This window comes from Nematolebias whitei, chromosome 19, assembly GCF_014905685.2.
Source record: "Nematolebias whitei isolate Nwh7 chromosome 19, NemWhi1, whole genome shotgun sequence".
Taxonomy (NCBI): Eukaryota; Metazoa; Chordata; class Actinopteri; order Cyprinodontiformes; family Rivulidae; genus Nematolebias; species Nematolebias whitei.
Window position 1 is genome coordinate 31,557,796 of NC_056516.1, and position 16,430 is coordinate 31,574,225.

Sequence of the window (16,430 nt, forward strand, 5' to 3'; positions counted from 1 at the left end):
AATATCAAACTGAAGAGGGGCGGGGTTAATAAATAAAAGAACCATGGGCGGGGTGATTGTGCAAAAGAGGCGGGGCGAAAATAGTTAAGTCAACTTTATTTATAAAGCACATTGTATGTATGTATGTATGTTTTATTTATTAATTTCATTTAATCCAAACAACAAATATAATACAATTTAAAAAAAAAGAAAAAAGATATACAATCACAGAAATAAAATGAAAGGCAGCAGAAGAAGAATGAGTTCTTATAATATCTGCCCCTTGTCCCCAAAATATATTCCAAACAAAATTACTATACAAAAGCAAGTTGAATTAATAAAAAATAAAAAAAATAATAATAAAATAAAAACTTAGCTAAAATATAAGATCAACTGTAAACAATTTTTATGAACTCACATTATACTTAATATTTAAAAAAAATTTTTTTTTTTATCATCTTCTTGAATATGTACATAGTTTTGGCATTTTTAATATCAACCTCCAGATCATTCCACAATCTAATACCCTGAGATATAGTGGATCGCATCTTCAGACTGGTGCGACACCACGGCTTCACAAACATCTCCATCACATTTTAAACAGCAGCTAAATAGATACATTAGTTTTTAAAATATTCACATTAATATATTTAAAACGTAGAAAGGTTAATCAAATAATAATTTAGGTATCGATAACCTACATGACAATTTTAAATTTGGAGTTGAATATTAAATTATTGTGAACTGGTTGGTATTTGGGTACTCTGGTTTCCTCCCACAGACCAAAAAACATGCATGTTAGGCTAACTGGTAACTCTAAGTTGTCCCTAGGTGTGAGTGAGAGAGTGAATGGCTGTCTTGTTTGTCTCTGTGTCCCTGTGATGGACCTGACCTGTGTCCCCCGCCTCTCGCACAGTGATGGTTGGATATGGCCACCCTTTATTCAGATTATAGTCTCTCATTAAGTCACGAGGACTCATTTTCAAGAGAGACCTGTTTCAGACAAACCACAGATAAAGTACTACACAATAATAAACTGCCATAATGCATAATGCATCAGCAGACCAATTGCTTCTCACAGTTCCAGGAACTCGTCTTAAGCGCAGAGGTGACAGGGCCTTCTGTCTGTAGCAGGACCAAGACTTTGGAACGAGTTACCTCTGCTTGTCAAACAGGCCCCCCTCCCTCTTGGTTTTCAAATCCCGTTTAAAAACTCACTATTCAGTAGCTTTCAACACGAGAGGATCTGTGTTTTGAACCTGTACACCCCACACTGGTTTGTCGTCATATTTATTATCTGCATCGATTTTATGCCTATATTTTTGATTTACTTCATTTTGTATATTGCTTCATGTGTTGTCTGTTGTTCTGTCTGTACAGCACTTTGGTTTGCCTTGTAGCTGTTTTAAGTGCTCTATTAATAAAATGGTATGGTATAATGTGACCCCACCAGTGACCCCGTCCCACAACCCGAAAAGGAAGAAGCGGGTAAAGATGATGGATGGTATTCATTTGTACTATAGTACAGCATGTTTAAATATTTTTAACAACATGACAAAGATCATGCTGACAATATGAAAATACAAAACAAAAATAAATAGAATATTAAAAAAAGACAAATAAATTCGCAAATACATAAACTAGCTTTAACATTTTAAATCACAAATACAGTCATATTAAGAAGAGAATGATTGTTGTATTTTCATATATTTCACAACATGAATCAAGTATTTATTAAGAAACACAACATTTTGCAGGCTTAGTCACCTGCTCTGTTGAAGCCTATAAAACATGTAGATTTGTTTATTATAACTATCGATGATCAAGATTCTGGATGGTGGAATCACAGATATAATTTATAAAGGCATTATTATAATATGTATGGGTGGAATTCTCCACACCGGAACGCTTGTAACGTTTGTGTGTTTCCACCCGGTGTCATTACATGTATGCACCGAAAACGTGTGCGCTCTTAGCAAGCGTTCGAAATAAATAACCTGGCTGTGAACTTTATATATTTGTTACAAATATAAGCGTTTTTTGTTTTTGTTTTGTTTTTTACGTTTTCCGTTTTCAGAGTAAACGAAGCAAAGCGACCGACATGAAGATTAAACGGCAGAAACACGCCAAGAAAACCATCAGCTTCTACAAATACAACTTCAGCTTCAGGCAGCCCTTTCAGATTCTGGTCGACGGAACTTTTTGTCAGATGGCCTTGAAGAACAAGATTCAGATCAAGGAGCAGATGCCCAAATATTTGATGGGGGAGGTCTTGCTGTGCACCACGAAGTGAGTCCGTTTAACTACGTTTCCATGCTGTTAATATCTATTTAACTCTATTTACAAATATTTCCCCAATATAAATAGTTAAGAGATTTCTTCGATTCTAATTTCCCAGTCTTTGAAATCTGCATTAGCCACATTTAATTTATAGCTCAATTATTTGCTACTTTTAGCTCCTCCTTTTTTTTATAACTTAGCCTTTTAGCTTTTATATAACATTTAGCTACTTTTGGCTAACCTTTGGAGGCTTTTAGCTTTTGCTACTTGTAGTTTTTAGTTAGCTTCTTGCTACTTTCAGCTTCTGTCTGCCTTTTTCCTTTTAATGTGTTTTCTACACATTTTAGCTAGCCTTTTGAGTTTTAAATTTTAATTAATGTTTTGCTACTTTTAGCTTTCTTTATCCTATTTTTAGTTTTGAATTTCTGATAGTTTTGTTCCTTTTAGTTAGCTCTTTTTAGCTTTTAGCTACTCTTTTGCTCCATTTATTTTTGAACCAGTATTTTCCTTTTAACTTTAACGTCTCGGCTTCAGCAGATTATTTAACAGAATCATTCCGCTCTGTATTTTAATGCAGCCTTTTTTTTTAGCTGTTTTGTGTTTTCTCCTCTTCGATCTGTTTCACGTCTTCGTTTGTCCTCAGCTGTGCTCTGAAGGAGCTGGAGACTCTTGGAAAGGATCTGTACGGAGCTAAAATCATCCTGCAGAGGTTCCAGGTGAGGAACTGTTCCCATTTCAAGAACCCGGTTCCTGCTTCAGAGTGCCTGCTCTCCATGCTGGAGGACACGAACCCGCAGCACTACTTTGTGGCTACGCAGGTAAACACCGACAGGATGTTGTCGTTACACCAGCAGTTCAGAATTAAAAATACTTCTTAAAGCACCGCAGCTCTAAATACAGCTCGTGTCTGCAGGACCACGCAGTGACAGCCGGTCTGAAGAAGATCCCGGGTGTTCCTCTGCTCTACATCGTCCTCAACACCATCGTGCTGGACAAACCCAGCCAGGCGTCCCTCGACCACGTCCACGCTGTCCAACTGCTGACCCCCGCCCAGCAGCAGAGCATCCGCAGCCTGAAGGAGGAGCAGGGCATCCGCTCCAAGGATGGAGAGAGGCGGGGGAAGAAGAGGAAGAGGAAACAGAGCAACCCCAACCCTCTGAGCTGCCTGAAGAAGAAGAAGAAGGGACTTCCGACGCCGCCGCTGAAGAAGGCGGAGCCAGGGGAGAAGAGAAGCCGACAGAAGAGACTGAAAGCAGCAGGAGACAACATGGCCGCCCCTCCAGCTCCTAACACGTGACGTGACAGAAAGACACAGACTTCTTCTTAAAACTGTATTTTATAACTTATACAGGAGCTTCCTGGATTAAAGAATCCTAACTCTGCATTCATTCGTCTTTCAGACAATAAATCAAGAGTTTCTGTTTGAAACATTCGTTGTAGGGTTTAGTTGTTTTTTTTAACTTAGAAAAAGTTTTAAAAACATCGAGACGCTTTGCTCTTAAGCAAAATGAAAAAAATCTGATCAACATTTCTGGAATGACAATAAAAAGACGACGCACCAGAGGAAACGAGGGAAACAAAGACTTTGTGATGAATTCAGTCGGTTATTATTTTCTTAACACAACCAGATACAAAACACTCAGACTTCACGTCATCTTCGAGTTAATCTTTAGGATAATAAATCTTCCTTCATATAGAAAACATTTTGTTGCAATACTGCGCGTTACAACAACAAACAACACAGAGCTGATCCTCCACGTCTGCCTGATTAATCAGATAAAGCTGCACTTTGTTTTGTATCAACTATATTCCATCTAGATCGACCCTTCAGAGGGAAAGTGCTGAAATAAAAAGATTTCTAGAGAAAGTGCACAAGACAGCATGCAGGTAGTCCCGTTCTGTAACAATATCTGGATTATAGGATAAATGAGTTGTTTTCTGAATAACTCGGATCTTCTTTCCTGTAAATAAATAAATCGTCATGAATTCAAGTCCAGAGCGTTTTAGTGAACGAAGCCCCGGAGCTGTTGGCCAGTGTCTGCTTCAGATGACGTGGAAACGAGGCCCGGGTGTAGCTATGATGTCGCTGTAGGGCTCCTCCTGGGTCAGCTCCACCGCCTGCTGCTTCTTCAGAACCAGGAAGCTGTAGAACTTGGCAGCCGCCTGCTTCCTGTTGTTGGTCCTGCACAGGTCCAGCAGGCTGACCGACTGGGCGCCGGTTTTGGCCATGACTCTCTGTGGAGGGGTGAGACACGGGGGGAGGGTGTCAGCATTTCATGCGTCACGTTAAACTCACACTTTAGAGAAGCGGTGCTCAATCCTGGCCCTCGTGGGCCACCGTCCTTCATGTTTTAGATGTTTCTCTGCTTTGACACTCTGAATAACCGGACTGCAGGGGAACAACTAAAACATGCAGGATGGTGGCCCTCGAGGGCCACGATTGGGCGCCACTGCTTTAGTGAGGTGGATGTCTCTCCATCATACCCAGGTAGAAGTGCGCTGCCACAAGAGGGCGCTGCAGCGCTCAACATTTTAGGGCGTTTGTCCAGCAGAAGTCTAAACTACTCGTTTTAAGTAGTTTATTTCAGCTGTTCAGTCCACAAAGTTAATATTTTTGGAATCCGGTGTTTTAATATAAAAGTTGTGCGTTTGAAATGTGTTGTTTCTAATAACCCAGTAAATTTGGTGAAAGCCAGATGTCCCAGCTTTCCTTCAGCCTTGAACGCATCATCATCTTTGGAGCATGAAGGAAGTCTGAAAATGGCTGCATTCAAAAAACAGTTCATGCATCGTTGAATCTCGCGCACATTTATTAGATTAGCATATTGGTATTGTATTGTGTAGGTATTGTAGATTATCCCCCAACTTTTATGTACAATAAACAACCCCGTCATGGCTTGTTTAAACGTTTTCTCGTGAGGATAAACCAGCGAGTCTCCGTTTGTCTGCCAGAGGAGCAACACCTGTCTGTTTTCAAAGTATCGCTGTTTTTAAACGGTTTGGCCCGTTTACACGAAAATAAAAACAGAAATTGTAATTAGAATGTTTTCTTATAAATGTGTAAATAGAAATGGGAAGAAAAGTTTCGTTTTCAGTGGATCGTTGTCGTGTAAATAGGGTCTAAGCGTTAGCATGTCTGCAGGTGAAATATATGCAGCCTAAAGTGATTTAACTCAATCCCGTTAAGAGCTTCTCCAGTTCTCAGTCTTACAAACAGCAGAGAGGCACGATTACTTTATGAATAACTATAAATAAAACAGCCTGTGGTGTTTGAACTGACTCTAAATTTGAATTAAATTTAAATATTTTGGTGTGATTACGTTTAAGTTTCAGCCTTGATTTTAAATGCAAAAGACAAAAATGTTAAAATTTGTCCTGAGTGCTTCTTCTGCCTCTTATTTATAACTGTGCTTTAAAACTAAAATATCTAAAAACAATGCATTAGGTTGTAATAACCTATAATAAAATCATTATTAAGCAATATGCAAATATTGTTTAGGGGGTAATAATTCAAGTTTCTTTGCTCTCAGATGAGCAGAATCTCATCCCAAACTACAAACATTTGTATTTTTTAATTAAAATTTGTAAATTATAAAACAAATGTGATCCCAGGGCCCCTGTTCAGATTAATAAACATAGTTTTTAACCAAGTCTGAACATTTTAGCAACATTAAAGAAACCTTTTACCACAAACCTTAAAATTACCTTTCAAAATATTAGAGCACTTTTATTCAGCTTAAAAACTATACAATAATATTTGAGATGGAGGTGGATTATATACCCAATAAACACAATTTGTTGATCTGCATGAAAGAACCTAAAAGATTAAATCACAAACCAAATCACCATTTTATGCATTAGAGTTAAATTTACCATCAATTCAACGATTAGCAGCAAATTTTAAAGCTTTTGTGAAATCATTTTTTATTGTAACGAAGCTCTAAATTACAGCTACAGTTTGGTAGTTTTAGATTATAATCCCTAGTCTTAATTCAAAGTTAAACTGTTTTTTTTACAAAGTTTATACAAGTTATAATGTACCGTACCTGTAGGCCATGAAGCATCTGCTGGGTTCGTTTGTTCCACCTCCTCTCCTCCTGATCCTGGTCTCCCTGCACCTCCTCCTCCTGTAAAATTAGAGACTTGTGGGAACGTTCCAGTGGCTCCTCTTTGTTAAACTCCCCCGATAATGAGATGAAATAAGAACGCAGGAGCTGATCTCTCTCTCACCTCTTCCTCAGAGTCCTCGTCGGTTTTCTTCTTGTCCTTGTCGGCGAGTAAGTCCAGCTCTATCAGCTGGTTGATGGTGGCGGTGGTGTCCTCCGGGGCCAGACTCACGGTGGACGCCTCGAGCTGCTGGGAGGCAGCTGCGCTCTGCTGCTGCTGTTCGTCCAGAGCTCCTACCTGGAAGGAGGAGGACGGCGCTCAGACAGCAGATCATAAAAACACAAAAATTGGACAGCTGGACTTACAGGGAGGGCTGGCTCCGCCTCCGGAGACTTCCTCTTCAGGCCTCCCTGTGAGGACGGCGGCAGCATGGCGGACTCGTCCAGCGTTGACCTGCTGCCTTCCACCGCTGAAGGCTGCAGAGCGTTGGCCTCCTCCATGACGGTCTGATCTGCAGGACAAAATCAGTCAGAACTACAGAAAATGCATTTCCTGTGAAAATGCAGTGTGAATGCTGATTTCTGAAAAACGGCTGAAATTAGCTAAAAACATGCTGAAATGTAGCTGAACTGGAAGAACAAGCCTAAGTTAGCAGAAGAAAGGATAAAGAACACACATTTGCTGATTTAGGGTTAAATAAATAGAAATGAGCACAACAAATTGTTGTTTAGCAAGAAAATAAGCTGAAATGAGAACATTTTTTTTGCTGAAAACTAGCTGAAAAATCAGAGCCTAAATTAGCAGAAGGAGAGCACAGTTGTGCCCAATTAGGCTTAAAGAAGCAGAAATGAGCACAAAAAAGTGGAAAAAAATACATGAAAAAAGCAGAAAATTGAACACAAAAAAAACAGCTGAATAGTAGCTAAAAAGCAGAAAGAAGCTTAAATTGGCAGAAGGAAGTGGAGAGATCACAACTGTGCTGAATTAGGCTGAAAGAATCAGAAATGAGCACAAAAGAGTGGAAATTATCTAAAAAAAAAAAAATGAAATTAGCAAAAAAACGGCTGAAAAGTAGCTAAAAAGCAGAAAGAAGCTTAAATTACCAGAAGGAAGTGCAGAGAGCATGTTTGCTGAGTTAGACTGAAAAAGTTTAAATGTGTGCAAACAATGTGGAATTAGCTGAAAAAGCTAAAATTAGCATAAAACAGTTAAATAGTAGCTGAAATAGTAAAAGCTGAAACTTGCAGAAATAATCTGAAAGGAGCATAACAAGCTGGAATTAGCAGAAAGAAGTTAAAAGAAAAACAAAAATGTTGTAGTTAGCAAAATGAATTTAAAAGGAGCACAAAACAGCTGAAAGGAGCTGAAATTAGATGAAAAAGGTTTAAATTTGCACAAGGACGTTGAAAGAAGCTGAAGCAGAACCAAATGTGAAAGGAGCAGTAAAAGGTTTTAAACAGATCTAAAGATTTGAAAGATGTCAAATTCAAATGAGCTCAATTCATTTTTTATGAGACAAAAAGTGGCAGAAATATTTCAAAAAGCTGAAGTTGCAACAATACCAAACGTTATAGCAGGATTGTCCTGAAAGAGCTGAACATTTTGATTTATGATTTGTTGAAATGGCACAAAAACTGCGGAACGAGAATCGCGCTGAAAAACGTACGGAAGAGAAATGAATCACAATAGTGTGAATGCTTCACAAACACTCACACTATTAGATCACGAGTTCTGCGCCAGGACTGACCAGAAGAAGCCACTTCCTACCAGTGATGTCTCTCTGCTGGTGACCTGCCGCTTCCTCCCTCGGCACCTCCTGGTTCTCCAGATCCTTCAGAAACTCATCCAGACTGTCGGCCTCCCCACCTTTCCTCCTCTTCCTCAGCTCGTCCGGCACCAGCGGGGTCAAGCATCTCGTAAACATCTAGAGCGAAGAAGACTGTGAGTTTCCACCAGTCATCGGGACTTGTTGTTTTTCTTTCGGCGTTACCTTCAGCAGCCGAGAGTTCCAGAGAGGCTGAGCTGGGAGCGAGAAGAGCTTCTCGACTCCTCCCGTCTCCTTCCACATCATCAGTTTCTTGGTGGGCGGAGCCAAATCCAGGGTCGTGACGATGTCGGAGTAGTCTGAAAGCTGCGCGCGGATAGTTTTACTGTCCAGCTCCTTCACACTGTCGACGATCAGCTTCCGTTTACGCTTCGCCTTCGTCTCCTTCACTGCAACGGACGTGAGCTAGTTTCAGCGCCTCCTGTTGGTCTCCACCACGTTAAATATAATTTGAAGCTTTATCACCTGTGATGTCAATTGGCTCGAGGGCGAAGGTTTCCTCCTCGTTGTGAACCGGAGCAGTTTGCTCCTGCTGGTCCGTCATGGCGGGCAGCTGCTCCGTCGGGCCAGAGTCAGGACTATCTGGGGCTCCAGCTGACACCACACAGACATACCGGTTCATATCGTTAAAACATGCAGAGTGGGTTCAGGGCTTTAGTTTGAGCGAGGAGTCTGTGGAACCGACCTGAGAGAGCATCAAAGTCATCCTCATCGTCACCGTGGTCCTGAGGCATCATCACGCTCTCTGTGATGGCGGGAGGGTCGTCAAATATGCCGCCTCCATCCTCGTTACTCAGCAGCTTGTCCACTACGCCGAAACAAAACCCGTTGAACCTGAAACGCTTTAAATGTTTAAAAAATGACACGGTGGTTCTTACCCAGCATTCCTCCCTCGTTGCTCTCCATCGGGTTGTCTCCGAAGTCGTCCTTGTACTGGTCGTCATACTCCAGGTGGTTGGACTTGTCGGCCATCTGATTGGCTCCGCCCTCCGCCTCCAGCAGGAGGTTGGACGCCGATGATCCCATGATGTCCACCTCGAACGCACTCTCCTCCCGCATCATCTCCCGGTCGTCCATCCCGAAGTCGGCTGCAGGTCAGAACGTCTCAAAACGCTCAGGAGTGACAGACTTGGACAGAATAAATGAGCCGTGTAAGACGCTCACCGAAGTCGTTGTCCTGCAGCAGGTTGAGGTTGCCCACCTCCTCTCTCATGGTGATTTCTTCGGCTCTGCTCTGATTTAAGTTGAACTGCTGGGCCACATCGATGTCGCTGTTCAAACCACGTCACACCATCAACCCCAGTTTGAGCCAAACAGACAGAAACAGCCTGAACTGTTTCCAGTAAACTACCTCTGCGTACGTTCGGCTGTTTTACCCTTACAACAATCAGAAAGTTCAGCTCCATGGACTTTTGGTTTCTGTAACTTTTATACTTCTCAGTAAATTTACCTGTTTACAAAGACTCTCCACCACCACCATACAAATACATGAGTTCACTTTGATTCCTTAAAACTTTATTCTACTTCAGCAGACCTGCTCTAACTTTGTCTTCTTATGCTTCTTTTAGCGACATTCCACCAATGCTGTTCCAGGTTTTAGCTACTGTTTTTCTAATATTAGCATTTAGATACTATTTAGCAAGTTTGAGCTTTTAGCTACTGTTGTATTCATTTTAGTTTTTAGCTCCTGTTTGCCAAATATACTTTACACAAGTGTTAATTTGAGCTTTTGTCGCAGTGAATAGCAGACCTTTATCTTTCGCTAGGGTTTAGCCTGTTGTAGCTTTTAGCTCTAGTTTAGCTCATTTTCACTCTTGATTACAGCTTAGCAAGTTGAAGCTTTTAGTTACTGTTTTACAGATTTTAGCTTGTAGTTAATGTTTTGCGCATTTAGATTGCTCAGTTTTGTTATTGTAACTTGTAGGTTAATTTTAGCTGTGAATTAGCAAATTTCTAGCTTTAAGATAAGATTTAGCTCTTTAGCCTTTTAGCTACAGGTTAGTAAAATTTTGCTATTATGTCCTGATTTAGCTTGTAGCTACTGTTAAGTGTTTTCTTCAGCTTTAGTTTTTTGTGACAGTTTTGCTAATTTTAGATTTTAACTGAAGTTTAGCTAATTTTACCTTTTAGCTATTGGTTTGCTGATTCTATCTTTGAGCAACTGTAAGGTAAAATTTAGCTTTTAGCTCATTTTGTTTCTGTTACTCTGGTTTTGGCTTATAGCTACTGTTTTGCTTATTTTAGTTCTTTGCTGCTCCTTTGTTAGCTTTAGCTTTTAGCTAGAAATTTGCAAATTTTAGCTTATAGCTGCAATTTAGCAAAATTTTACCTTTTAGCTACCGTTCTAATTTTTTGTTACTGTTAAGTTAATGTTAGATCAGCTTCTATATTGTCTGTTTCTTTGATCTTGGCTTTTAGCTACTGTTTTGCCCATTTTAGCCTACACCTACGGATTAGCTGATTTTAGCTTTAAGTTTCAGTTTTGCAATTTTTAACTGTTAACAACATTTTCCGCTTGTTTTAGTTTTTGATACAGTTTTTCTAATTTCAGGTTCATTTCTGCTCATTTAGCTGATGTTCCAGCCATTCAACCGTCAAATGTTTCAGCTTTTATTCCGACATTTCAGCTCTCAGCAGCTGATCCACACACTTTTTTCACTTGTTTGGGTCATTAACAATTCAATAATTGAATTATTTTCCTGCTGAGAACGACCTGGACCCTCTAAGCCGGCAGGAAAAGCTCGTTTTAATCAACAACAGCTCGGTGCTGACAACAAGGCCTCACTCTAAATCTGGCAGCGGCTGGTCAAAGTCATGGAACTCCTCTGGCAGGGTGATGGCGTTGTAAGCTGCTTCTCTGTTCTCCTCTGGAAGATCCACCACACCTAAAAACCACGACACAGAAAAACTGTTTTACTTCTAACATCTAGTGAGGAAGAGCCTAAAAGCCTGGAGGAAAAACAAAACCCTCTAATATTGATTTATGTTTCCAACCTGGTCGAAACGCCATCTTAATCTTGATGAAGGCCTCGTTACAGTCTGCCAGCAGGTACTTGGCCTTCCTGTGGTAGATTCTCACCACCCCCAGCAGCAGATGACCTGATGTCCGTAACGCCATTTTCACCTAAAGATCCCATGACAGAAATGTGCTTTGAAAGTCTGTGGCGTGTTACACAGCTTTCCTGTCAGCTCTATCAACAGGTACAGTAGTACCTCGATTATCGAAGGGGTTGTTCCAGACACCACCGCGATACGTGAAAAAACCCGCTGAGTAGGAACGCTATAGTTATTTTAGTATATGTATACAGTAGTCCCTTGTTTATCGCGGGGGATCCGTACCTGAAGCCCTGCGATAAATGAAAAACCGCAAAGTAGGAATAGTAGTACAAATAGTAAGTAGTAGTTTCTACACTCTAAAGCTCTAAAAGAGCACAGAATGTCATGATTTCAGCTCTCTGTCTCCTCTGCCCTTTGCCGCATGCAAGTGCTCTTGGCCATGCCCTCTTCACCACTGTGCACGGAGAACAGATGATCGTGCAGCTCATCCATCGATCAGCCAGTTGTGTCGTGTCCAATCTTATTTTGAAAAACTGCGATAGAGCCAGTCTGCTATAAACAAACCGCAAAGACGCGAGGGACTACTGTATACTGTATATATATATCTCCTGTCGCGATAAACAATTCAATTAATCACATGATAAATGAAAATTATCGACCTCGTTTTCATTTACCGGCTTCATCGTTTCTTCATGTCTCTCTTTCTACTGAAGACACTGGATGAGAAAAGGCTCAACTCCAGTGCTCATCACTGACCCCTCCCTTTCTCTTAAAAATCTCTTTTAACCGTCCAAAATCACATTTTTGTATCGGTAAAAGCAGCTAAGCTGAGAAGCTAAGCTAAGAGCTAAGCTAACAGGCCGACCTCGGGGGAAAAAACCTCCCTCTTGTCGAAGCTCCAAAATTCACGGTTGAAACTTGTGCCTTTGTGTAAAAAGTTGTTTTTCTCTGCAAAAAGAAGCTGAGAATTGTTTACTGATTTGTTATTAAAAGCTTTGTGTGAAAAATGCTATGCTAAAGAGCTCAAACCACACAGAGCGTCCGCCATTTTGAGAACCGAAACAAAGGGAAGAGAGACAGCGGATGTCACAAGAGGCCTCCCTCCCATTTTTCTTAAAGAGACACGCTGCTTGCTCCCTCACTATCCATCTTTTCGGTTCAAACAGTCTTATACTGCCATCCGGTGGTCAAAAAAGCTACTACACACAAAACAAATTAACCAACATTTCTTTTTAAATTTGACAATAATTACTAATTATTGTCAAATTTCAAACAATATTATCGTTTATCGCAATAATTTCTGAGACAATTTATCGCCCAGCAAAATTTGTTATCGTGATGGGCCTAGTTCTAAACTCTTAAACCTATATTTTAACACCATATGTATATGTACTGCACAGTACTACAACATTTTATATGGACGCTCACCAATGAAGATACAACTTGAAGGATGAGTTCAGCTTCAGGATTATTTGCAACTTTCCTGCCAGTTCTGTGAACTTAATAGATAGATTATGTTTTTGCGTTACAAAACTATTTTAACCACATCAGTTTCTCTGCTAGTGTTTGCTCCTTCCATTGCTGTAATATGAATTTCGGCAGAAAGCAGCGGTTGGAAGCACTGTTGGCTTCTGGGCCGTGTAGTTCTTTGGACTTTCGTTACAGTGTAGGCTTACTGAAAGACAATGACAAAATGGCGGCGCCTGTCGGAAGTATTTTTTTCTGCTCCCGTTAACTTTTTATCCCGTACCATCCCAATCATGTGAGTAATATTAAAGTTGACAATCGTGTGTCATGTACAATCTTACATTGAAAACCCGCGAAAGAGCGAATGTCGAACCGCGAAGTATCAAGGGACTACTGTACTTTTAATAAGTACCAAAACTAGCCAGAGATGAAGTACCTTTGGTGAGATGATGCTCTCCACGCTGCTCTCCAGGTTGCACTCAAACACGTGGGCCTTGGTCAGCTTCTTGTCCCAGTGGGCCGCCAGCCAGATTTTGGCCAGCGGCCCCCGTTTGCTGAGGACGAAGTGGGCGTAAAACATCGTATCGACGTCTTCTCAGCACAAGGGGAAGGGGGTGGGGGGGAGTCGGCCTGAAGAGACGCAAACAAAACCACAAAGATCGTATCAGAACTGTGTGGTAGGTCAGAGTACAACTCGGAGCTGAGTGTAACCATTTCATTATAAGTTTTGCTTGGATTCATTATCAAGGCGTGACTAGACCAGAGAGAAGACTCAAGTCCTTTACACATAGGCACGACTCAGCCCTACTAGGGTCGACTCAGCGCAGGTTTCACAGGCTTTCCATTGAGTGACTCGTTTCCAGCCGAAGTTCCAGACAAGCTGCTTTGAGGCGATGCTGTCACAGCAGCTTGTCTGGAACTTCCACGACCAACGAGGACAGTGACGGCTTTAAAACCGCAATCTTCTACAGCCACACTGACTTGCTTCTATCCAGATATTTTTAAATAACATAAGCCTCATTTAACTTCACTAGCTCAGTTTTATCTTGTGCATGACTAAATATCCTCCGAGCACCCGGCCCACCATGACCTCGACTGTCGTGTGGCGCCCAAACAGTGACATCAGAGGAGTGTGCAGCCTTGCTGTGACGATCTGTCCACATCAAGGCGACACTCAGCTGTATGCAAATGTGTAGAATTAAATTAGAGCGAGGCAGGCCCCACTACACTCGACAACCAAAAACCAGCTGAAATCCCTCCCAGTATTGGTCTAGAACTTTAGAACCAGGATCCCAGAGTCTACTCCCAAAGGCGTCCAGGAGGTCTAATCAGATGCTTGAACTTCAGCTGACTCCACCGCTGTGCTCTGAGGGCGTTTAGGACGCGCTTCCCCCCAACGTTTTAATGTTTCAGCGTATCAATGATGCACGCCCACTACCCAGTATGTGGGTATACGGAAATGCCCAAGGTTTTCTAGCGGGTATCACGTAGGCTACACACCAGTGTTTTTCAAAGTGGGGGGCTGCAGCCCCCTGGGGGCTGCCCCCCGGAAGGCTGGAAAGAAGAAGATAATAAAAAGCAAAAATAAAAAAATAGTAATAATAATAAAAATTGCCCACTAGCGCAATCTGTTTCTGTCATTTCCAGATAAACACGCTTGAGAGGTTAGATTTCTTTTGTTTTGTTCTTCTGGTCAACTGTTTGTTGAAAAGTTGTTGTTTTTTCATTGGGAATACGTTTAAAACTTAGTTAATAATAGTTTTATGCTCAGCAGCTGTAATAATTAATTGAACATAGTGAATAAAAGTTAAAACATTCTAAAAGTTGAGTTTCTTTAGGTATTTTGTAGCATTGTTTGTGGGTTTGCGAGGGGGGCCTCAGCCAGAAGCTAATGCTGTTTGGGGGGGGCCATGGCATGGAAAAGTTTGGGAACCCCTGGTCTACACCACTGGCTGACTCTTTTCAACACAGAGGAGCAGCGTCTCTACTCCGAGCTCCCCCTGGATGACGGAGCCCCTCACCTTCTCTTTAAGGCTGAGCCACCCCACTCCCTTTCAGCTTAGCTGTTATTTATCACCAGGGCAGACCGGAGCATCGTCCTCATTACTGCAAGTGAGGCCCCATTCCATTGATTCTCAGACAAACTCATCATTTGTCCAGTTTTAATTAACATGCCCCTCTAATAATATGTGTCTGTCCAACCTGCATTAACGCAGAGCACCCATGTAAACATTTTGTACACCTTGCACACATGCACAATAAATTAATTAATTTCTTTTAATTTCCAGTTTAATCTGAAACAGTTAGAGCTGAAACGAGGCCGTTTGGTCAGGTGTGCTGCACCTGCCGCAGGACAATGATGGAACAGCTGATGAGAAGAAAACGTCGCGTCCCGGAGTAAAACCAGCGACAGAGCCGGGCTCACCGGCGGCAGCCATCTTTCACCGTTACATTTGTTACACCGACCGTTTGATGCTGCACGAGCCCCGACAGGTGAAGATGCAGGGACCGACACCACCGTTCAGAGCTTAGGAAACGTTTCACATAAAACGTGACTCACCGAGTAGCCGTCGTTTGCGTTTTACATAAATATATTTTCCCCGCGTGTATTTATTGATGTTTTGGCCGCGCTGTCGCTGCTGCGGGTCCCAGCCGGTCCTCTTCTCCTCCCGGTTAAAAAAAAAAAAAAAAAAAAAGATGGCGTCGTGTTTGTCTGCGGTCCTCCTCTGTCTGCAGATGAGAGGCTGCTGCTCCACCTGTGCACCAACATTTACCTGTTTACAACTCAGATACGACACGATGAAAGTACTGATATGCATGGGAGCACCTTCAAACACTTGAGGTGTAGGCTAATTTAAACCATTTAAATACCTTAAGGCGTTTGTTTAACAGCATGCCAATTAAAAGTATCAATTGTCACTTTTTAATTGGCATGTTGTTAAACTGGAGTTCATTGTTCTCTTTGAAACCTGCTTTATTTATTTTTTGTTATGCCACTTTTAGCTTTAGCATCTTTAGCATTTAGCTACTATTTGTTTCGCTACATTTAGCCACAGTTTAGATAATGCTGGCATGATTTAGTTACTATTTCGCCAACGTCCGCATGTTTAGCTACATATTGTTTGCTAACTTTAGCATTTATTTAGCTAATTTTAGGATATGGGCACCAGTGACCCCTGTGACCCAGAAAGAAGTGGATAAAAGATGATGGATGATTGGACAGTAATTGTCTTCTGTTCCAGCTTTAGCTTGTGTCCTCTGCTTTTAGGTCTCAGCTGTTCCCTTGGTTTCAGTTGGTTGCTTTTGTTCTGCTGCTTTTAATTTTTGGCCCATGTTCTGCTGCTTTTTCCTTGGTAATTTTAGCTTGTACCATTTGAGCTTGTGTTCTGTCATGTTAGCTTGGTTCAATTAAATTTTAGCTTGTGTTATTTTAATTTGTGTTCTGCCTTTTTTAGCTTGTATTCTGCTGTTTTAGCTTGTGTTCTATTATTGTGGCTTGTGTTCTGTCTTTTTAGCTTGTATTCTTCTAGCTTGTTTTCTATTAACTTTGGCTTGTGTTCTATTATTTTAGCTTGTATTCTAATTTTTTTAGCTAGTATTCTGTTGTTTTAGCTTGTATTCTATTATTTTAGATTGTGTTCTATTAATTTTAGCTTGTGTTCTTTTACTTTAGCTTGTGTTCTATTATTGTGGCTTGTGTTCTTTTATTTTAGCT

General features: G+C 41.2%; 2 protein-coding genes across 2 annotated transcripts; one reads left to right on the plus strand and one right to left on the minus strand.

Annotated features, from left to right (window-relative positions):
* The first annotated feature begins 1,925 nt into the window (after positions 1–1,925).
* On the plus strand, positions 1,926–3,556 carry utp23 (UTP23 small subunit processome component). The gene is made up of 3 exons (XM_037693212.1): positions 1,926–2,268; positions 2,903–3,077; positions 3,173–3,556. The coding sequence occupies exons 1-3, from the start codon at positions 2,081–2,083 to the stop codon at positions 3,554–3,556; spliced, it is 747 nt and encodes a 248-aa protein (XP_037549140.1). The 5' UTR covers positions 1,926–2,080.
* A 294-nt stretch (positions 3,557–3,850) lies between these two features.
* rad21b (RAD21 cohesin complex component b) lies at positions 3,851–13,331 on the minus strand. Its single transcript, XM_037693436.1, has 13 exons — positions 13,152–13,331; positions 11,186–11,315; positions 10,977–11,076; positions 9,356–9,462; positions 9,070–9,279; positions 8,877–8,999; positions 8,657–8,785; positions 8,357–8,580; positions 8,134–8,290; positions 6,732–6,877; positions 6,490–6,663; positions 6,306–6,386; positions 3,851–4,494 (listed from the first exon to the last, which is right to left on the minus strand). Exons 1-13 carry the CDS (start codon positions 13,293–13,295, stop codon positions 4,303–4,305), a joined length of 1,917 nt encoding a protein of 638 aa, XP_037549364.1. The 5' UTR covers positions 13,296–13,331; the 3' UTR covers positions 3,851–4,302.
* Positions 13,332–16,430: the final 3,099 nt, after the last annotated feature.